At 41.0% G+C, this 23,101-nt stretch overlaps 1 protein-coding gene across 13 annotated transcripts in view; it reads left to right on the top strand.

Annotated features, from left to right (window-relative positions):
* LOC136520602 (transcription factor PHYTOCHROME INTERACTING FACTOR-LIKE 13-like) overlaps positions 1-21,757 on the top strand; it is a 57,310-nt gene extending 35,553 nt beyond the window's left edge. For 3 of the 13 annotated variants that reach the window (XM_066514230.1, XM_066514209.1, XM_066514215.1), the window contains exon 10: positions 13,517-13,608. In XM_066514230.1, the coding sequence (XP_066370327.1) occupies positions 13,517-13,593 (77 nt within the window). In that variant the 3' untranslated portion in view covers positions 13,594-13,608. Of the gene's footprint in view, positions 1-13,516; positions 13,662-19,108; positions 19,254-20,932; positions 21,018-21,501 lie in introns of those variants that run through there. The other 10 variants (XM_066514299.1, XM_066514240.1, XM_066514273.1 and 7 more) reach the window with 8 other exon arrangements.
* Positions 21,758-23,101: the final 1,344 nt, after the last annotated feature.

A 23,101-nucleotide genomic window follows, 5' to 3' on the forward strand; every position in this document is an offset into this window, starting at 1 on the left:
ACAACATGAGATCAGGACCGATAAACATTCCGAGACTTGAGAGAGTTGGAGATTAAACAAGCGAGATTCGAGGGACAAAGCCAATACACTGACTAGGGATTTAGTTGATAAAGCAACGAAATGATTTGCAAGGAAAAGACTCTGAGGTTCAGGTAGCGAGAGGTTAGCGTTGCACCGGATCACCTTTAGGATAAGGGCAGAGATGTCCAACAAGGATTTTTGGGTAGGGTCTTCACACACAGGAGCAAGACATCCATGACATATGCAAGCATTTAAGGGAACCAAACTTGGACTCATGAGTGAAGCAAAAGCATGGATACACAAACATTCAAGGGCTAACAATCACACACACAAGCTCAAGCTCCTAAGCAAGGGAATCTACTTGGAGAAAACCATGAGATTAACATAACTTGAGACACACAGGCTCAAGCTCCTAAGCAAGGGAATCTACTTGGAGAAAACCATGAGATTAACATAACTTGAGTGTTGTTCCAGGATAAGGCTATTCACACTCACATGCTTACCGAGGACAAAAAGGGTGACAACTATGGTACCACCTAGATCACAAACACATTCACACATACATCATGGTAATACCTAGAAAGCAAGAAACCACATGTCTAAAGAACTAGTGTCAAGATAACTTGAAAGGAAGAACCTGCCATTATATTTAAAAGAAAAGCATGTGCAGACTTCTAACAAGGTATCACTACCAGTTTTAGTTTTCAAAAGGGTGAAGTTTTTGCTAACTACTAACTTGTCATCTATTTTCTTTGAAAGCAAACATACAAGGCAAAGCTAATCAAATACTATCTTCAAGCACAGCTACTCAAGCGGCATGGAACAAGGCATTTTTCCTAGCTTTACACAGGGAAAATAGTAACATCACATTGATCACAAGTTACTTATTATTAGAACAAAGCTGAGGAGAGCATATTTATGCACAAGCACAATCATGATGCATGACCGTCCTATTTGTCCTCACAAAATTGCTAGCCTAAGGTGGCAATCACGTTCTATGCCGATGGCATAACACATACTCTCTAGATATATAGCTAGTTGTCAGCTATATTCAATCTATGCATTCGTGGTTAGCATACCTACAGAAGGATTTCATTTCAGCCCAACCCCACATATACATATGCAAGAATGAAAATCTAGTCTCTAAGTTGCAATCTAAATACTTCCATATATATATACCCAACATATATATACTTCCATACCAAAGCTACCCATATGTAAATATGTGCATGCATACATATAAATATGCATGTACAACCATACCAAAACTAACCCACAATTAAATACCTCTGTATATACATGATATATATATATACACTTTAGTATCAAAGCTACCTCTCCCCTTATACTGCATGCTCACATCTTGCGGTCATGCCACTCATCATCTTATCTTGGGTGTAGAGGTATATTGATCCATACATTACCACTTAAGTGAATGGCATCCATACAATAGCATGCCGTATGGACAATGAAATAAAAATTGCAATTAAGTAAATCCCTCATAGTTAGTATCAGTTTACTTAGCCACCTAGTAGTCCTTAATTGGGCTTAACTAGAGGTTGTCGCTAGCATAGTTTTGCAAATTAGTTTTGACAAATTTGCCTGTAGCTAAGGTTTTAGTCCAAATAGGCTTTTAAAATCAAAACTTTGTTTTTAAAACTACGTACATGATAGTATTATGCTTAATCTTGCCCTGATGCTAGCTGTGATAGAACCACCTAATTTATACAAGATCAAGTACGGTTGTCCCCGTTTAACACGTTAACGCGCACATACTTTCACTTATATAAACCTGGTAGTCCGCCGAGTGTTACGAAGGACCTCAGTAAATCAACATCACAACCAAGATCGCATGATTAAGCAAATACACATCATATACATAGAGTTGCAGCGGAAAAAAATGTTACCATGAGTTCACAAGTAATAATACAAGTTTAGGTTTTAAAACCGATTAGTGAAAACATAGCTTTCAATTGATTACAATAATATAAGTTCCAAAAATATTGCTAGCATATGGGACATCCTCTGACAAAAGCATATAGATAAGAACACTATATAGAGTTGCCGAGCCCATCGGCGGTTAGCCACCATCTTCAGCAGGCCGAGAATATCACCTACAACATGGTGGGATAAACCCTGAGTACTCGAATGTACTCAGCTAGACTTACCCATCATAAACCAAAAATAAAGTGACACCAAGGAGTATGAAAGGCTTTATCGGTAGAGTTAGCTTGACAATATTTTGCATAAAACCTTAAGTAACATAACTTGGAGATTGAATATCTTTAGCATCAAATTGAATACATATTCAATTAAGCATCTCTAGATTAGTACCTATACTAGAGCAATCACATGATTAAGCTAGAAAGCATTAGTAACCATATCCGGTGTATTAATTTGAGCATCATCATAACCATCAAGTTCCATCAATTAATGCTATGTTGCCTCTGCTCAGTCAAGTTCTCACTATCCAGGAGAGACGGTGACTCGAATTGATTCCAACCAGCTGGGGACTTATTCCTAACACAAAACCATATTTCCCCCATCGAGGTTGTGTCGGTTCACCTTTGGTACAACTCAGGTACAGTAGCAGGTCTGATCAGCGTCGCACCCTCAGGGATACTACTAGTCTACCAGGAAGTTCTGGCCTAGCCTGCCCTTGGTCTCATGCCACTAGCTCCCCACACATCCTTACTTCCTCTAGTGTGTGCACTTTCACTTACCGTGTCCTAGCCTGAGTTGAGCTACTCGGCTTTGCGGTCAGAATGGCTTATCCGTCTAACTAAGTGCTAGGCATGCGTTCAACATGACATGAGGACGTACAATGAATCGGTCCTTAACCAACACAGACGAGGATAAATAGGCACCAACACCTCCATGCCTTGTTGCTTCTCTATCACAATCCCGCCCAGTCTCCTTTTATTCATCAACACATGGTTATTTTCACGATAGCAATTATAGCCAACCATGACTAGATATCTATCTATATCTTGTAGGTGATAGGAAATCACTTGACTTATACCGGACTAAGCATGGCTAAGCATATATTCCATCCTAGACCTACATAGGATTCAAGATATATTTATCAGGTCAAGGAAAGTATATGCAGCAAGTGGTTCCAATCAACCCCTAGTACTTAATGCATCAACATAAAAGGACTCAAGTTGATATTTATAAAACATAGGAGGCTTAGAATAGTCTGGGACTTGCCTGGGATCCAACACAAGTCAGATCAGTTAGTTCGCACCATCTTGGTGACATCTCCGGTCCTAGCACTTGCTTAGTCCTTCCATGTTTAGGATAGGTCCACCATACACCATCTTAAGGTTAGGCTCCAATATCACGTCCTTCACGTGGTTCATAGTGATTAATTTAATCACTATGAAAAAGACAAATTGCTATTGCAAGAAAACATGTAAGAGCAAGATAAATCTAAAACTCAACATTTTCTATAAACATATAGCCATATTATGTATCAACATGATATAACAACATCATACAAAGGTTGTGGAACCACATTTTACATTTTTACATACTTATATTATTTATAAACCATTTAATAAGCATTAAACAAGTTCAATCAATAACTCAGTCATATTGCATCCACTGAATATGAAATTTTTACCACAGTAGATATGTGACATCAACAGCCTACCATAAAAATTTCACAGCAATTGGAGCGCCAAAACTTTAGATATGAGAATAACAAGCAAAACAAGCTAAAATTGCCTATTTAACAAGACTAAACCAAAACATTATAAAAGCAGTACACAACTAGCATGTTTACTATTTTTATTAGCTAGAGCATGTCATGACAAGATTAACACAATTAGAATTACCATTTTTGGAATTCTATAACTCAAGATATGCATATGTCCAACTTAAAAGCATTTTTAAAAGCGCTTTACAAGAATAAATAAAATAACAGAAACTTTCTACTAATACATATCATATTGTAACTCTAATGCATAGAACTACCCTCAAAGATTCCAAAATGTCTTCATTTGCTATTTTATGATTTTTCTATGATTTATTATGATTTTCCAAAGTTTTAGCCATAAAAGAAAAAACAAATTTACACCGAGGACCCCAAACTTTCACGAAAACAGATACCAGCGAAATGGTCCTTCTAGGAACTATTCACATGAGTTACAACTTCTATAGAAAACCCCTTGGACTTGTTTCTATTTGAACATGAGGTCCTCCACGCCAATCAGAACAGAGGAGGCGGAGGAGGATCAGCGGTCAGCCGATTTCCGACCGGTGAGGTCATCCCCGGCGTCGAGGAAACGGCGGGGGAGCACCAAGGGGTCCACGCGCATCCATGGGATAGCTTGGCTCAGCCTAAGGCAGCCTTAGGTGGTGTAGCCATAGCAGCAGTGGCCCGACGGCTGGCGAGGATGGGCTCGGGGTTAGCTGGCCTTGGCCAGTAGGGGCTAGCAGTGGCAGGGAGCACCCAGGGCCCTAAGCACACCCACAGGGCTACCCGGCTCAGCCCAAGGTTGGCCAGGTTGACCTGGCCACATGGCACCAAAGGCACGGCTCCAGCGGTGATGGTTGCACGATGATGGAGCTTCTCGGCGAGCGTGTGCGTGGTGCTGGTAGTGAGTTGGCACAACTGGTGGAGCTAGCAGAGGGTGTGGGGAGGATGAAAGGATGAGTGAGGGGCGGTAGCCATGGAGCTTGGCTTGCTAGCAATGGTGGCCGGCCCTACGCAATCTGCCAAGGGCTATGGAGAGTGAGGCGAGGCAACTAGAGAGGCAGAGGGAGCGAGTGAGGGAGGGGAGGAGCTTGGCATCTGGATCCGGGAGGCAAGGGCGCGACCATGCGGCAGGGAGAGGGCGCTCATCACTATGCATGGCGGACACATACCTGACACACAGTGTCCTCTAGGGCATTTCTCCGAGCACGTGGAGGGCGATGGTGTGGTCGATGTGGGAAGTGTTTTTGGGCTAGTTATGGGCCAAATTGGACCTTGGTCCCATGAGCAAAGTGGAAGCCCACGAACTGCTCTACAACTATCATAAAGGGTGTGGAGCCATTAGAGCTATGGATTAGGAGATGATTAGACTCCAAGATAGCAGTATCAATGCATTGACAACAATTAAGGGAACTCAATCTTGATGATCAAAACGAAGTCAAACTCTGGCCAAACTTCTCTGAGTTCTTCTCCATGGAGTTAACTCCAACTTCTATTTTTGGATCAAATCAAGTTTCTTAATGAAAACATGGGAACATGACACATCAATCATCATTGCCACTGAAATCTCTGACTTATAATATTTTTAAGGGCTGAAAACAGCAGCAGATTCAATCTTTGAGCCTCTATTTGACTTATTTCCAAGATGATTTGGCTCTTGATCCAAAAACAAAGTTTGATATGCATAACTTAAACTTCAACTTCTATTAAAGGTCGAACTTCATATCTAATCCTTAAATTATAGTTTCATCTTGGTCAAAGGAGCATCACGATAAACCTTGGAATTAGGGTTTTCGACCAATTGAGGCATTTTCTTGACATTTGCTCAACATGAACCTTTCATGACTTTTGTTCTAGAGTTCAATTAGAGTCATTTGGGCAAGGTAGGAAGGTTTGGTAGACATCCCATGTTCCATTTGCTTAATGAAGCAATTTAAGCAAAATGTAACTTATCATTTCATGTGACTTTTTTGCTCCAAACTTCATGAAACTTTTCCAATGGTTGAGATAGATATTAAGGTGATGCACATGAAAGAGCAATGTTTAACACTACTCAAGCATACATTTGAAAAGGGTCAACATGTAAGCAATGGTGTGTTGTCCAAATTTAAGTTGGGCTCATTTTCATAGATTTGACCTCAACACCTTCATCACCATTTCAGAGATAAGGAACTAAAGCTCCTGATTACCTCTTGATCTATCATGTTTGAGCTAAAACCCACTGCCTAGCAAGTGGCTAACACCTAGTGTGTTACAAACGTGTGGATGAGTTGGGTAAAAACTTGATGAATTATTATTATGAAAACTTCACATACCCGCATAGGAGACTACAACCACAAATAGGTCTTTTGCTCTACCCTTGCATTCCACTACCACAAAACAAACACAAAGCATAGGGTGGGAGCCAGTGGCTAGTACAAATCATACTGATAATTGTTTGATAGGTTCCGAGCCCGAGTTTGGTTGAGAAGATAGAGTCGACGTCTGTTGCCCTTCTACAAATCATACTAGGGAGGCGATTGGGAGGATTAGAGGTCTTGTTCCTACACTCAAGTTTGGTTGAGAAGATGGAGTCAATGTATGCTACCCTTCTACTTGATGCTATTTTGGATGCTGCATGCTCTGAGTGATTCCACCAAGTGGCGATGCAATAATGAGTAAACCTTGCTATTTGTACTCTCTTGAGACAGGTATTCAATGTATGACTGTGATATCGACTGTTATTTGATAATGTGATGGGATGATCACCTAGGGCTATCATGTTATACTTTGAATCTCTGAATTTCCCTTCAAGGAAATTAGGATCGTTTTAGTCTGTGTTGTCACCTTTAGGTGGAAGCTTTGTCACCATGGTTTTAGTATCTCTGTAGGCAACCATTGCGTCGATGTGTATTTTAATTATTTTCATAAGCTTAGTCTATTTGCTAGGTGTTGTGGCTGAGGGTCCTCTCTCCTTGCTTTTTCTTGTTGTTCTAGGTTGCTTTGGGTTGTCTACCACTATCTTTGTGGTTTGTAACATGTGGCTACAATGACTTTCTCGTAGTTGTGTGATGTAATTTTGTCCTTTTTAATAAAACATGTGACAAGATATCACCAAGGCATGTTCATAAAAAATCTTGTGTATATCCAAATTATAGGCAAGCACCCGTCTAGGGCAACATATTAGTCATACTTTAAAAAACAACATGCATTAACCTAACTTATTATAAACTGTTTATCTTAAAAACATGCAGATCTTATGTGTCTCCTAAATTATTTATGAAATCTCACATGACGGTTGAAGTATTCTAAGTATATTTTCTAGAAGAAAATAGTGGTCAGTGATATACATCGAAGACCATGTGAAGTTAAATGCGGCAAGTACTTTTATTTGAGTGGAGGAAGTAACATATCTTTCTATAAGAATAAAAAAGCCAAGGAAAGTACCTAGAAAAAAATCCAAGGAAAGTAGTAGATATTCCTATATTCATACTCTATCTCTCTCTTCATACTAATATAATGGATCCAAGTGTTTTTTTTTGACAAAATAAAGACTAGTATGATAAAACATCACTTTGCTCATCACTAATTAGGATATAGAGGGAGTACTTTAGTTATTATTTTCCTTATAATTAATGTTGGTTATATTGTGCGATGCTAAGTTTAAAAGAAATCTCAGAATTTCCTAACAAAAAAAGATGCTCTGTAAACTAGCTATTTTTAGGGAAGTCTCCCATGTCCCATCCAGCAAGGCATGTATAGGAATGACACATGTGCAAGTGGATCCTCATGTCGTAACTCATCGAGCCCTTTCAGGTACACATAGCCTAAGGGCCTATTTGGTTGGGTGGCCAACCCCTGACTAGGCTGCTGGAGATAAGATGTGGATGTTTGGTTGCCTGTTCTTAGGCCTTAGCCAGGCTTAAGGTGGTCGTCGTACACACCTAGGCTTGGCTCCCAAAGAATGGATTCGAGATCCATTTTTCTAAGGCCTAGTTTGGCAAAGCCATGCGCCTGCTCTATCCCATGGGCCCAGGTGGCTCTTGGTAGCCACTGAATATAAACTGCACCTCACTGCCCCCTCGGGTTTCCTAGGTACTATTCACTTGCTCTCTGTGGTGCCACTCTCGGTCTCGCTCTCGCTCTCCCTCTCCCTCTCACCCCCTTCTATCTTTGTCGTCCTCAGGGTGCCACTGGTGGTGGTGAACCTCATCGGTGCATCTGGTAAGTGGGTTGGGCCACTAGTACATGGCCGGATCCCCATCTCCTTCATGTTTTCTTGTTTTGTTCTACTATGGATTTGTCCTAGATTTGTTACAGATGGTTCGATTTTATGCTAAGCTTTAGGAATTTGGTCGATGATTGTTATGGACCTAGGTGGCATAGCATGTCCTGTTGCAATCGGTCCTTAGAACTGATTAGGGTTTTGTTCATACTGCTACTTTGGTCCGAGTAATTGGTATCCCTATTTCCTATTTAGCATAATGTTCTGGTTCGGATCCATCTTTCTTTGCATGTTTGACTAGATCTAGGTGGTGCAGCCTTTGGTGTCATAGCCAATCGTTTGATTTGGTTAAGGTTGAGGTTGTACTAATACTTAGTCCCAAATTCTTGTTTAGCATCATGAATCCCACGGTTAGGCGTCGTCGGCTCATCGTTAGGGGTGTAGCAATTGTTGTCGTCATGACTGCTTAGGTGTTTCTTAGATTCAGATAGATGTCATCCAGTAGGAGAGGAATTAGGTATGGCCCAATGTTTGTCAGAGATCAAGAAAGGGCAGCAAACCTTAGGTTCATCCACCACAGCGATGACAACAACTGTGTGGAGCTTCTTAGGATGAAGAGAGCTCCTTTCTTCTAGCTCCATGACTTGTTTCGCAATAGGGGCCTGCTCAGGGATAGCATCAACTATGAGATTGAAGAATAACTTGCCATGTTGATTCTAGTGGTTTGGCATAACACAAGATTCAGGGTCATCAAACACACTTTTAGGAGGTCTACTGAAACTATTAGTAGGTATTTCTAGGAAGTGCTTTATGCAGTGGGTGAACTAAGAAATGAAATGATAGTGGCTTCTTCTACTTCAGTCCATCCCAAAATTCAGCATAGCAAAAAATGGAATCCTTTCTTCAAGGTTGGAGTTTCTTACTTCACTTATTCCATTTTCACTACTAGGACTTCTATGTTGATGTACCTTTTTTGTTTAGACTATGTTGGTGCCATTGATGGTACTCATGTTCTTGCTCGAGTTGCTGAGAAACACAGAGCTGCTTTCATGGGTAGGAAGCACACAACCACCCAAAATGTCCCGACTGCAGCTGATTTTGACCTAAGATTCACTTATGTGTTAGCTGGTTGGGAAGGTTTAGCTCATGATGCTCTAATTCTTGTTGATGCTTTGGAAAGGGATGATGGTCTTAGGATACCACCAAGTATATTGGTATCTCCTTGGTTTCTTTATTAGCCTAGGTTTTGTAGGGTCCTACACTTCTAATTATGTCCCTTTTTCCTTATGTCTAGGCAAGTTCTTCCTTATAGATGCTGGGTATGCTGTCAGGCCTAGGTTCTTGCCACCCTATTGAGGCACAAGATACCATCTAAGGGAATTGGAGTTAGGAGCCCCCAGAATCCTAGAGAGCTTTTCAATCTGAGGCATTCCTCCTTGAGGGTCACAGTTGAAAGGGCTTTTGGGGCACTCAAGAATAGGTTCAAGATCCTTTACAACAAGCCTTTTCACCCCTACAAAACTCAAGTGAAGCTTGTGTTAGCTTGTTGTATCCTGCACAACTAGATACTTAGGTATGGTGTTGATGAAGTCATCCCACTAGGGTTTGACTGGGAGGCCAACCCTACAAATGAGGCAGCCCCAAATGACAATGTTAGTGATAATAATACTTGAGCATCCAAGAGGGACACCTGGGCCAACCAGATGTGGCAAACTAGGAATGGGGTCCATTGAAGCTTGTTCCAGCAGCAGTATGGATGAACTCTGTGATGTTTCAATTGTGTTATGTTTATGAGACCATTCCTAAGGCGATGATGCCATTCTCTGTCTTGTAATTCAAACTAAATTTGGTAATTACTATTGTTTGTAATCTAAACTTAAATTGCCACCTACTATTGTCTTATAATCTGAATTGAGTTTACTACCTACTATTGTCTTGTAATCTGAACTAAAATTGCTATGTTTACTATTCTATTGTCTTGATTTTCCATGTTCACTTATTCATGTTCCATGTTCACTTATTCATGTTCTTTTGTTGTCCTCTGATATTGTGAACTCCATGCTTTATTTTCTTCTACATGTACTACTTTTATTTTGGGTAGCTATGGCTAGGCTTGATGGGTTTGACATCTTTGGGGGATGTCCAAAATAACCTTGTCGATGAGGTGCAAGAGCTGCAACCTACATCACAAGGAAATGGTGCTGCAGCTAGGCCGAACTGGACACCTATGATGTCTACCTATGTACTGAGCAAGTTTTTAGGCTTGGTTACTAAAGGAGTTAGGACAGACAAGGGGTTCAAGGACTGTCATGTCAATATAGTGGCTAGGGAACTATAGAGTTACATAGACCAGCAAGTTTTAGGTACACAGGTCTACAACCACCTTCGGAAGAGGCGTACCAAGTGGGTGAAGATCTATAGGCATAAGGGCCTCAGTGGTGCTAACTAGGATGAGGACCTATGCATGAATACACTAGACCACTACAAGAAATAAGGCTTCACATGATGGTTTACTGGTGACATTCTAAGAAAACATCATAGAATTCTATTGTCTATGACCGTTCATTCCTGAGGTGATACATCTATGATGACTGGTTTAGTTGTCATCACGGTTGGATGTTACAGATCATATTCCCCTGTAAATGATGCAAGATCTAGAGTATTGGATATCTAGCCCAAGACCTAGTACCCCTCACATATATAAGCAGAACCAAAACTTAGGGTTTCTCAACTCTCTCACCCTCTCCCTCTCCCTTAACCGAGAGCAGCGCACACCCTCACCCTCTCTCTTAGCCTAGCAAGCACATCTCTCTCTTCCTCTCCCTCTCCCTCTCTCATAGGCCCACACCCTCTCCCTCTCCTCCTCCTATCTTTGAGTGGCGTGCACTCCTAGCAGCCGCTGGCGGTGGGCCGCACGGTGGTGCCCTTTTCTAGTGGCGACACTCCCAGGCCCTGCTCCCTCTCCCTCCCCTCTAGCATGGGCAACGGTGGGATCCGATGTGGTCGATTGCGGTGGCGGCGGTGAGATCCTAGTAGCGGCGGCCACTAGATCTCGGTGTGGGCGACGGTGGTGGTAGTGGTGGGATTTTGGCGTGGGCGGCGGCAGTGGCAAGTTCTCGGCGCGTGGGCGACAATGGCGTTGGGTAACCCTAGTCCCTAAAGTACTAAAACCCATTGCTCCTGTGCTGGTTCCTACCGCTCCTGTGCTAGTTCCTGTAGCTCCTGTGATTCTCCTAACCCTAAGCACCTCTCTCCCTTTGTAGGGATGAGATCTAGGTGAATTCCCACCCTTCCTTCCTCGTGTTGTCTCTCTATGTCAGGATTTGGTGACCTTGGATTCAATCTTGGTTTGAGCTAATGGTGCCTAGTGCCTGTTGCCTAGGATTTGGTTGGGGTACTAAGGCACAAGATGTGGTGCTATAGGGGGCAAGGCAACAAGCCAGATCTCATCCTTAGCTACCACCACTATAGACCAGGTTTGGGTATTTGCAATTCTTGTGTGGTAGGTAATGCTAGCTCTGGTTAAAGAAGCCACAGATGTGCAATTCCGTAGACACATAACTTCCAATGCCTGCACAAATATATTTCATTATGACTATGTTATCTATTTGCAAAGTGGAGTAGAGAGGAATGATTATGTATAAATGTAACACCCTAAACTTTGCAACTTTGGAAATAGATGAAAAATGATTTAATTTTCACATTTTGTGCTTATGAAGCATAGGATAAATAACATTTTTCCATTAAATTAAAATTTATCATAGGGTTTAGAAACATCTTTCTTGCATGCATGCTACTGCATATGATTTATTATGATGATTGGTTTTTGTCCAAAATTCAAACCAATTCAATTGTCTTCAAAAGGATTTCAAACAAAATGGCTTTTGCAATAAAAAAATGAAAAGAAAATATCCTCTCTCTTGGCCCGTGGCCTCCTCCCTCTCCCTCCCATGTGGCCCGAGCCCACTTCAGCATTGGCCCAGTTTTCCCTTCACAAGCACAGTAGGTCGGCCCAACAAGAGCTAAAACCCACACACATGCCTCTCCCTCTCTGTTGTCTGTCTAACCGGTGGAGCCCACGCATCATAGTCGTCCCCTTCCTCTCATCGCCCTCAAGCAGGACTCTGCCGATGGCAATCAACCATCGGATCCTGGACTCCTGGTTTTTTTTGGCGTGCGTGCCATGACCCAAGGCCTCATAAATAGCAAGCCGCAACCAAGCCCTAGCGCAAGCCGCAACGCCGCCGCCTCACGCTCAGAGCCCGCGGCAACCACAAAACTCTAAAGCCGCAGAGATCATTTCGCCGTGTCGTTGTTTTGCCGCCGCTGGTTTTGATCTCCAGACACGTCTGCTTCCCATCCTCTTGTCCAAGCTATCCCGCGACGCTGTGCTGCTTGGATCGGCATCCCACCGACAAGCAGACGAAGCCACTGCCACTGTCTGCACCTTATGCTGCCTTGCTGTTGTGCCTAGCTAGCCGACGAGCTTAGACCCGAGGTAAAGCAGATGTCTGCGCCCTTCTCTCTATCTCTTGCTTCCGCTGGTTCTTACGCGTCGCCGCCGGGCCTTTGTAGGAAGCTATCACCGCCTCTCTGGCCGATCGAGTCGTACGCCACCAGCCCGCCCTCGTGTCATCTCCGTTCGAGCAAAGCTCTTGGTGAGTGCGACGCTGTCTCCCCTACCTTCCCGTGCAGGTCCTGTGCAAATAGAACCACCGAGACACAGACACGTACAACCCCAGCGAAGCTAGCAGACCAGCTAACACCATCGTCGGCCATGGCCTCCATCAGGTGCCTTGCCTTGCTTTCTTAGCTTGATGACGCCATTGTTAGCTTTGATGACTTCATATCTAGCTTTGATGACATCAGCATACATTTTCTTGCCTTTTTCTTTACAAAAACAAATCCCCAAATACGATGGAAATACATATATATCTCCAATCATCCTGAGCCGTCCGTTTTCAGATCGACGATCCAGATTAGAAGATACCCTTTCACCTGCCTTTTTGCCAAAGAGACCCTGAGTTTTTTCCTATATTTAACTTGTAGTCCAACCAGCAATCAAAATCAGATTTATTTATTTTATTTCGAAAATCAAGTTTCACATATTTACCAAACTGCCACTGACCATGTTTTAGCCATAAATCTTCGTTTTAGCTCTGATTTGACCCGTTCAAGTTGCATTAGATTCATAACGACATGAACTACATGATAGTAACAGTTTTAACTATGTCAATAGTTATATAATTTTATGGTTTAAAACCCAACTTAAATAATGATCGTGCAACACGATTTATAAATAAAATATAATTAATTTTACCTTTGTTTTCTAATTCAAATATAAATTTGACTTATGAAATATCTTATACTTGATTTTGTATGATTAAAATAAATGAAGCCTTTAGTTTTTCAAAGTAAACCTTTCGGTAGTTTGCTTCTTTTTCACCGTAAGCTTCGATTAGTGTATTCTTCATGTCTGTGTGATCATAGTGATGCGTAGATTAGTTTTATAAAATCTTCAAACTGTTTTATCTCTATTGGTGTACTGTTCTAATTTAGTTCTATTGTTTGCTTCGTGTATGATTGCATAGAAGCTTGTGTGGTGCTTTTTGCTCATGTCGTGTCGGTGAGTTTTGCGTTGGTGATCCCGAAGAAGTTGGTGATCTAGAAGTTGGAAATCAAGAAGTTCATCGAAGGCTTGATCAAGAAGAAGTTCTTTAAAGATTTTGGACTTGAAGAAGGATCTAAGTTTAAGGCAAGTATAGCTAAGGATCATCCTTGTTGTCCTATTCATGATGCTCACTAAAATACATATGCATGTGTCTTTCTTGCTACCTATGGTAGGATTTCCTAGATTTTGAATACTCAATTACCTTGTTACCCTGGGAGGTTTGCATTGGGTAGTTCTATTGCTAGTGCAACAATCATGATCTTGAAACTTGATTAATGAATATGCTATAAACATAAACAAGATGACTTTTAGCAACAGAAGGACTTGTCTTGTAACTAATTATCTGGGATTTAATGTACAGCTGTGAGAGCTATATGGCTCTGGCTCTAGTTGCTTGAGAAACCCTTTTCTAGCTGATTAGAGGTCTGCGAGTTGGGTATAGGACAGCCTCTGTCCTGTTGAGCCTAGCTATGGAAGCGGCCTTTTATATTATTGAAAGGGGGTTCCTATATCTGATGACCCTGCGGCCCTAGCCGGTTAGACGAGCTCTTGGGTGGCTTTATATGGTTTTCTGGTGTTTTGGGAGTACTTAACCCACTCATTTGGGAAACATGACTCACAATGAAAGTGTACACCTCTGCGCAGAGTTAACAAATTGGTATACTAGCCATGCTCATGGATACGAGCGACCTTGGAACACTTACATTAAGGGATAATGACTTTTACTTGTTAAGATGATCATTTATGTCAATTGTTTAAGATGTTGATTATTCATGTTCATTGATCATGTGTTATGGGATTGTTGCTACCTTGATGTTAATGAATGCTAAACTTGAAGATTACTTAAATGCTAATCGCAGTAAACCAGCGTCAGCTTTTTGAGCCTCATAAACCCTTGGCTATATTTGTTGAGTTTGACATGGACTCACTCTTGCAATTTCCCCCACACCTCAGGACGAAGTTCAGATTGCTAGTTTTCAAAGGAGTTAGGCTTATGATCAACCAGTCAGTTTGGATCTCGTGGAGTGGAGTCTACACTCGGAGATCGGAGTTGTTTATCCGTTGATTGTTCCTAAGGTTATATCTTTTATACTATGTACATTATGTTATTAGGCATTGTTATTTGATAACACCCCTCATTTGTAGCTACATGTGAGATTTGTTTCTAAAGACTCACATATGGTGTGCATCAGGTTTTGTCCTTAAAATCAGGTGTTACAGAGTGGTATCAGAGCAATGCTAACTGTAGGACGCAAGCCTAGTAGAAACTGGTCGTTATAAAGTTTAGAAGCTACAGTAAAAATGCTTATTCTATAGACCTTGATATTTTTCTCTCTACTATATTCCTGTCCTTGATATTCATCCCATCCTTGATGCTTGTTTTAAAACCTTTGTTTCCATCTATACCTTGCTTTGATATGCTTTTGAAATCATCTCTTATCCCCTTCTCGCATCATACGAAGAAGAGCTTTAGGATCTTTAATTTGCCCTTAATATGAAGAAAACGATAGCTTTGCAAGTCGAGTCATTGAGTGAGTCGTGCTCCTTAATTGCTTGTTGACCTGTCATTATGCATTTTCTTGCCTTGGATCTTTGTAATGATTGTAATGATATTGTGGGTTAGTCTACAATTTCATTTAGTTAATAGGCCTAAGGTATAAGGATTAATGAAATAGATAGTTGAGTTTTGGTTTTCTTCTATTTTCATATACTGTATCTCCGGAGCAGTCAGTCTTCATCAGTTGCTACCTATGTTTTTGGACGACCAAAAATGATGAGAAAACTCTGGACAACATTAGACTTCAACATCTTTCTTTGAGCACAAAAATCACCCCCGTAACTATTATGGTTTGAGAGTTATGAAATTCACAAGATGTATTTGTGCTGTTAGAAATCTGGAGCAGTCTGTGGTCTTCTGGTCTTAACCCACTGTTTTCTCATGCAAAGCCAATCAAATTTTTCTAGGAATAACTATACTTATGTACCTTTCAAATGCCACTGGATTCACCCTCATAGCTAATTTCATTAGAGAGAAATAAAGATCACAAGCTGAAGTTTCTGTGCAGGCTAAAAGCTGGAACAGTTTCTGTTGTGCACTGTTTTTGACTAACTTAACTGTGGAATCTGAAAAAGTGTTCTGAAGGAAAGTTGTAGAGAATTTCATGAGCTTTCCAACGGTGTAAACTATGAAATTATTGGATTAACAGAACTCGAGTTATGCTCATTTTACTGTGTTGCTGTTTTTCTGCTCGTGGGTAAATTGAGGTTACTTGATTCTACTTATGCACTGGAGTTTTCCTTGGAAGTCAAAGGGATCATTATGATGGTAAATTGTTTAGAGAAAATTCAACCTATCTTTTGGTATTCCGTAGCATATCTTTTCTTAAGGGGGTAGCCACGTTGAAGAAGTTGCAAGACAATAGTTTTATACACTCTAGTTCTTCACTTGGAAGCATAAGCTATCTTGTGATTGATAAGTCAACATCAAGAGCAAGCATCCTTCACTCAAAATTGATAATTGATGGATCATCTACAAGGATATCGGGTATTTTGTCAGGATTGGTCTTAGCTTCAAATCACTTGGGAGTTCAACCTTCAACTCAAGACAAGTTGGCATTGATGGCATAGGAAAAGGTGATGTTGGATTCCTCTACAGTAGGTTCTATAGTAACTTAAGTGAGTGGGTTTAGTTTGGATGGAGTTCTTTTCTTGGTTATGGTATGTCTCTAATGATGGAATTATTCGGAGAAGAACTCAAGGGAGATGTGTTGAGTTGGAACCCGCCTAAGCATGCAAGAGTGACTTGGGATTTCCTTGGAATGGTAAGATTCTATTATAGGTTCATTGGATACATTATAATATTGGATATAAACACCTCTGGCATGATGGAGGATGTGTTCTATATAAAAATGAGTAGAGATGATACGCGTGAAGTCAACTAAGGAAGAGCGAGATGAACTCCCCAATGTATGATCTGGAGTTATCAATTATGGAGCATGGAGGTAATATCTACTTGGACATGAAGAGTGACATCAAGGTGGGTCATAAAAAAAATCTAAAGGACATTCTCAATAAGTTGGTTCGAGCTTGTGAACTCAGTGCTGGTTTCAATTAACCAGATGTTTGTGGTTTGGAAGTGTGCTGGCATTTGGAGAAGCAAAAGTTGTTGCCAGTACGTTTAGCAAAGGGGAGATATGCTAAGAAGATTCGTATGACATCATGATCAAGTTGTGTGTGGAATTTGAAGTGAGGACTCTAATACTATAAAATTGGTAATTAGTAAAGCTCACCTTGGAACAAGAGAAATCACAAAGGATATTTGGAAGTTGCCCGAGAGTGGTTTGGGGTTACATGAGAGTTAATCAGAGGGCCTGTCAACACCATGGGATCAGTGAGTATGTTATTTTGAGTAAAGTTAACAATTGTGCAAAGTAAAGTGGAATCCTTATCAAGATGATGAAACCACCAAAGAAAGTGAGGAAGATCCTATGGCAGAGTGTCTATCTCCTTGATCATCTTCTCCCGAATCTCGAGGATGAGATTCATCTTAAGGGGGGTAGAATTGTAACACCCTAAACTTTGCAACTTTGGAAATAGATGAAAAATGATTTAATTTTCACATTTTATGCTTATGAATCATAGGATAAATAACATTTTTCCATTAAATTAAAATTTATCATAGGGTTTAGAAACATCTTTCTTGCATGCATGCTGCTGCATATGATTTATTATGATGATTGGTTTTTGTCCAAAATTCAAACCAATTCAATTGTCTTCAAAAGGATTTCAAACAAAATGGCTTTTGCAATAAAAAAAACGAAAAGAAAATATCCTCTCTCTTGGCCCGTAGCCTCCTCCCTCTCCCTCCCATGCGGCCCGAGCCCACTTCAGCGTTGGCCTAGTTTTCCCTTCACAGGCACAGCAGGCCGGCCCAACAAGAGCTGAAACCCACACGCATGCCTCTCCCTCTCTGTTGTCTGTCTAACCGGTGGAGCCCACGCATCATAGTCGTCCCCTTCCTCTCATCGTCCTCAAGCAGGACTCTGCCGATGGCAATCGACAGTCGGATCCTGGACTCCTGGTTTTTTTTGGCGTGCGTGCCACAACCCAAGGCCTCATAAATAGCAAGCCGCAACCAAGCCCTATCGCAAGCCGCAACGCCGCCGCCTCGCGCTCAGAGCCCGCGGCAACCACGAAACTCTAAAGCCGCAGAGATTGTTTCACCGTGCCGCTGTTTTGCTGCCGCCAGTTTTGATCTCTAGACATGTCCGCTTCCCGTCCTCTTGTCCAAGCTATCCCGCGGCGCTGTGCTGCTTGGATCAGCATCCCACCGACGAGCAGACGAAGCCACTGCCACTGTCTGCACCTTACGCTGCCTTGCCGTTGTGCCTAGCTAGCTGACGAGCTCAGACCCAAGGTAAAGCAGATGTCTGCGCCCTTCTCTCTGTCTCTTGCTTCCGCTGGTTCTTACGCGTCGCCGCCAGGCCTTTGCAGGAAGCTGTTACCGCCTCTCCGGCCGATCGAGTCGTACGCCACCAGCCCGCCCTCGTGTCATCTCCGTTCGAGCAAAGCTCTTGGTGAGTGTGACGTTGTCTCTCCTACCTTCCCGTGCAGGTCCTGTGCAAATAGAACCACCGAGACACAGACACGTACAACCCCAGCGAAGCTAGCAGACTAGCTAACACCATCGCCGGCCATGGCCTCCATCAGGTGCCTTGCCTTGCTTTCTTAGCTTGATGACGTCATTGTTAGCTTTGATGACTTCATATCTAGCTTTGATGACATCAGCATACGTTTTCTTGCCTTTTTCTTTACAAAAACAAATCCCCAAATACGATGGAAATACATGTATATCTCCAATCATCCTGAGCCGTCCGTTTTCAGATGGACGATCTAGATTAGAAGATACCCTTTCACCTGCCTTTTTGCCAAAAAAGACGCTGAGTTTTTTCCTATATTTAACTTGCAGTCCAACTAGCAATCAAAATCAGATTTATTTATTTTATTTTGAAAATCAAGTTTCACATATTTACCAAACTGCCACTGACCATGTTTTAGCCATAAAATCTTCGTTTTAGCTCCGATTTGACCCGTTCAAGTTGCGATAGATTCATAACGACGCGAACTATGTGATAGTAACAGTTTTGACTATGTCAATAGTTATATAATTTTATGGTTGAAAACCCAACTTGAATAATGATCGTGCAACACGATTTATAAATAAAATATAATTAATTTTACCTTTGTTTTCTAATTCAAATATAAATTTGACTTATGAAATATCTTATACTTGATTTTGTATGATTAAAATAAATGAAGCCTTTAGTTTTTCAAAGTAAACCTTTCGGTAGTTTGCTTCTTTTTCACCGTAAGCTTCGATTAGTGTGTTCTTCACGTCTGTGTGATCGTAGTGATGCGTAGATTAGTTTTATAAAATCTTCAAACTGTTTTATCTCTATTGGTGTACTATTCTAATTTAGTTCTATTGTTTGCTTCGTGTATGATTGCATAGAAGCTTGTGTGGTGCTTTTTGCTCATGCCCTGCCGGTGAGTTTTGCGTTGGTGATCCTGAAGAAGTTGGTGATCTAGAAGTTGGGAATCAAGAAGTTCATGGAAGGCTTGATCAAGAAGAAGTTCTTTAAAGATTTTGGACTTGAAGAAGGATCTAAGTTTAAGGCAAGTATAGCTAAGGATCATCCTTGTTGTCCTATTCATGATGCTCACTAAAATACATATGCATGTGTCTTTCTTGCTACCTATGGTAGGATTTCCTAGATTTTGAATACTCAATTGCCTTGTTACCCTGGGAGGTTTGCATTGGGTAGTTCTATTGCTAGTGCAACAATCATGATCTTGAAACTTGATTAATGAATATGCTATAAACATAAACAAGATGACTTTTAGCAACAGAAGAACTTGTCTTGTAACTGATTATCTGGGATTTAATGTACAGCTGTGAGAGCTATATGGCTCTGGCTCTAGTTGCTTTAGAAACCCTTTTCTAGCTGGTTAGATGTCTACGAGTTGGGTATAGGACAGCCTCTGTCCTGTTGAGCCTAGCTATGGAAGCGGCCTTTTATATTATTGGAAAGGGGGTTCCTATATCTGATGACCCTGCGGCCCTGGCCAGTTAGACGAGCTCTTGGGTTGCTTTATATGGTATCCGGTGTTTTGGGAGTAATTAACCCACTCATTTGGGAAACATGACTCACAGTGAAAAGTGTACACCTCTGCGCAGAGTTAACAAACTGGTATACTAGCCATATTCACGGATACGAGCGACCTTGGAACACTTACATTAAGGGATAATGACTTTTACTTGTTAAGATGATCATTTATGTTAATTGTTTAAGATATTGATTATTCATGTTCATTGATCATGTGTTATGAGATTATTGCTACCTTGATGTTAATGAATGTTAAACTTGAAGATTACTTAAATGCTAATCGCAGTAAACCAGCGTCAGCTTTTTGAGCCTCATAAACCCCTGGCTATATTTGTTGAGTTCGACATGGACTCACTCTTGCAATTTCCCCCACACCTCAGGACGAAGTTCAGATTGCTAGTTTTCAAAGGAGTTAGGCTTGTGATCAACTAGTCAGTTTGGATCCCGTGGAGTGGAGTCTACACCCGGAGATCGGAGTTGTTTATCCGTTGATTGTTCCTAAGGTTATATCTTTTATACTATGTACATTATGTTATTAGGCATTGTTATTTGATAACACCCCTCATTTGTAGCTACATGTGAGATTTGTTTCTAAAGACTCACATATGGTGTGCATCAGGTTTTGTCCTTAAAACCAGGTGTTACAATAAATTTCATTGAACAACATGGATGAGGAATATAGAGGAACAATAACAATTATATATAATTGTGAAGCAAAAGCTTATATAATAATTATTTGTTGCAGTTACTAGGTCAGTTTAGAAACCCGATTAGATGCTTTCATGTACAAGTAGGTGAGTGATCTTTCTTGTAATCGTTTTTCTTATGGCTTTGAATTGATCTGATACTGCAACTAGAATACTCTAGAATACATACATGCATCTCAGGCTGATCTGAGCCTGCTCTAGAATACATACATTACATCTCAGGAGATCTACTCTGTGATTTCTAGTTGTTGTGATGATGGGAAGGGGTGCTGGTATTAATGATGCAGCCTAGCATGTGAGAGGACCATTGTTATGATCTACAAACTCACTATTTAGTACCTGATATCTCTAGCTCCGTGCTTCGATATAGTATGGTGCTCAATATGGTATCACTATCTTGCTGTTTGGGTTGGAGAAGATTTTTGAGCTGCAACAATTTACTGTCCTCTTACATGTTTGCAGAGAGACTCAGCTGAGATGGCTACTGGCAATAATGAGTTGAAAATCATGATGCAAGCAATGGAGTAGCAAGCACAACTAAGAAATGGTAAGCTTATTGTGATACTTGTCTGCATTGTTCCAAAATTTGTCTTGTTTCAGAAGCTAGCTCATAACCCGGCCATTTAGAATAGTGTTTAAAAAATCTCATTTTCCTAGTACTTTAGAAGTGTTGCATCACTTAATTTGTTGTAAATATCATTGAACATGAGTTTTGGACCAGAAATTTAGATGTGTGGTGGATCTATACTCTTTTGGCCTTAATGTTTTGTTTATAGCTAATTATTTTTTAAGTTTCTGATCTAGAACAAAAAAAGAAATTAAGTTATATTGATTTCTTTGACATTTTAACATATCTAGGATGAGAACATATCTAGGCATCAAACAATGCATACTTTGAACTACCTTGTGTTACTCCAATTGTCAATTCTATAGGCTACCTGATTTGAAATTTGTGCTAGATTAAGTTACCTAAAATATATTGTTTGTGCTCAATACTAACAAATAGGGGGTGTTTCTTCTAAACATTGCAGGCTAATAGTACAAATATGGTGTAGCTAGAGCACACTACCGCTGATTGTGATTATTTCTCTGGTACTCTTCAGATGCAAACCCAATGGATGGTTAGCTAAGACCAACTCTTGTGCTCTCATAATTGTGGCAAGAGGATCAAGGTGCTCATGGTGGCTATTTTTGTTAGTTACGAAATATTTAGTTGTCTGAGCAAATCATATGAGTTGTGTGCTGTACAAGCCAACGTCTTAGTTTTGGATGTACTTGAGTGTAGCTTGGTTATTGCCTTAGTATTCCTGTGGAAATTTGTACAAAAACAAATGTTGATGGTTTCAATGAAAATGATGGGCAATGTTCTGTCAATTGTGAGCTTTGTTCCAGTTTGCGTGTTTCATGAGTGTCTTAATGTGTGACAAGGTTAATGTTGATTGTATCGTTAATGCTGTGATGATTTGGCACTAATTTGTGATGTTCTTTTTTGTCACTACGGTTTGGATCTGGGCTGGTTATAGGAGACGAACAACTAATTCATGACGGACACAAATGCCAATCTGTGACGGCTCAATTCGGTCCAATAAATGTATGACGTGGGATACATGACGTTTTTTGGGAACGTCATCGTGAGTTAACTGTGACGCATTTTCGCTTGTCTGTAACCAAAGTAAACCGTCATGTATAAGGGTATTTTTTTAGTGGACCCTGAACACTACCATGGCCATGTGAAGGTAATCACTACACTTGTACCTAAAATTTTGTAGAGCTGATTTGTATGAATCTGCACACATGAACTGCTGAGCTTTCTTCTGATTAGTCCCATTTTGCAGGATCACTCAAAGGATGCAGAATTTCTCAATGTTCCCATTGTGAACTACCAGTACATCCAAACCATTTTTGGTTGTGGCGTGGCTACTAGGAGGTTTGCAATTTGCTCCAAGGAAGCTTTGGGCCAACTTGCAGCTGAACCCGAGACCATTGATGTTGACTCCAATGAGGCTCCACCTGCTACCAAGGAAGATACCGCTGCTGTCAAGGATAAGGACAAGTCAGATGAGAAGAAGAAGAGGAAGAGGATGCTCGAGACTCAACGTTGCATTAAGTGAAGGTTACCACTCAGAGGTGGCACCTGGGATATATGAAGCTGTCATGGGGTGCCCAAACTTCTCCAGAAGTGACTTGATGACCTGCCACAGCTACCTGATGGAGCACAAGGTCCCTGCAATGGTCATCGTGGAGATGTCGCCATCTGACAAGGAGCTGTGGATCAACACCCACCTGGCCAAGGTCAGAGGCCAGATGGCGTTCCAGTGAAGTGGAGATGTGAGATGAAGAAAAGCCATGTTCCTGTGCTTCTGATGTAGCAGCTTAACCCTTTTTGGATGTGTAACATTGGATGTAATGTTTGAACTATCACTATTGTCTAGGGTAGATTATGGTAGGAGTGAACTATTTAGGGTAGTTACCTACCACAATTGGTTGCTGCATTATGCATTGATGAACTCAGTGGCTTTAGCATTCATCTGATGATCTATGAATTGCATGGTCTTTGGTATTTGTCATTTGATATAAATCTGAGATTTATCGTATTCTAGCTGAGATTTCTGTGATATCAAGATGTAAGGA

Source organism: Miscanthus floridulus, chromosome 2, assembly GCF_019320115.1.
Source record: "Miscanthus floridulus cultivar M001 chromosome 2, ASM1932011v1, whole genome shotgun sequence".
In the NCBI taxonomy this organism is placed as follows: Eukaryota; Viridiplantae; Streptophyta; class Magnoliopsida; order Poales; family Poaceae; genus Miscanthus; species Miscanthus floridulus.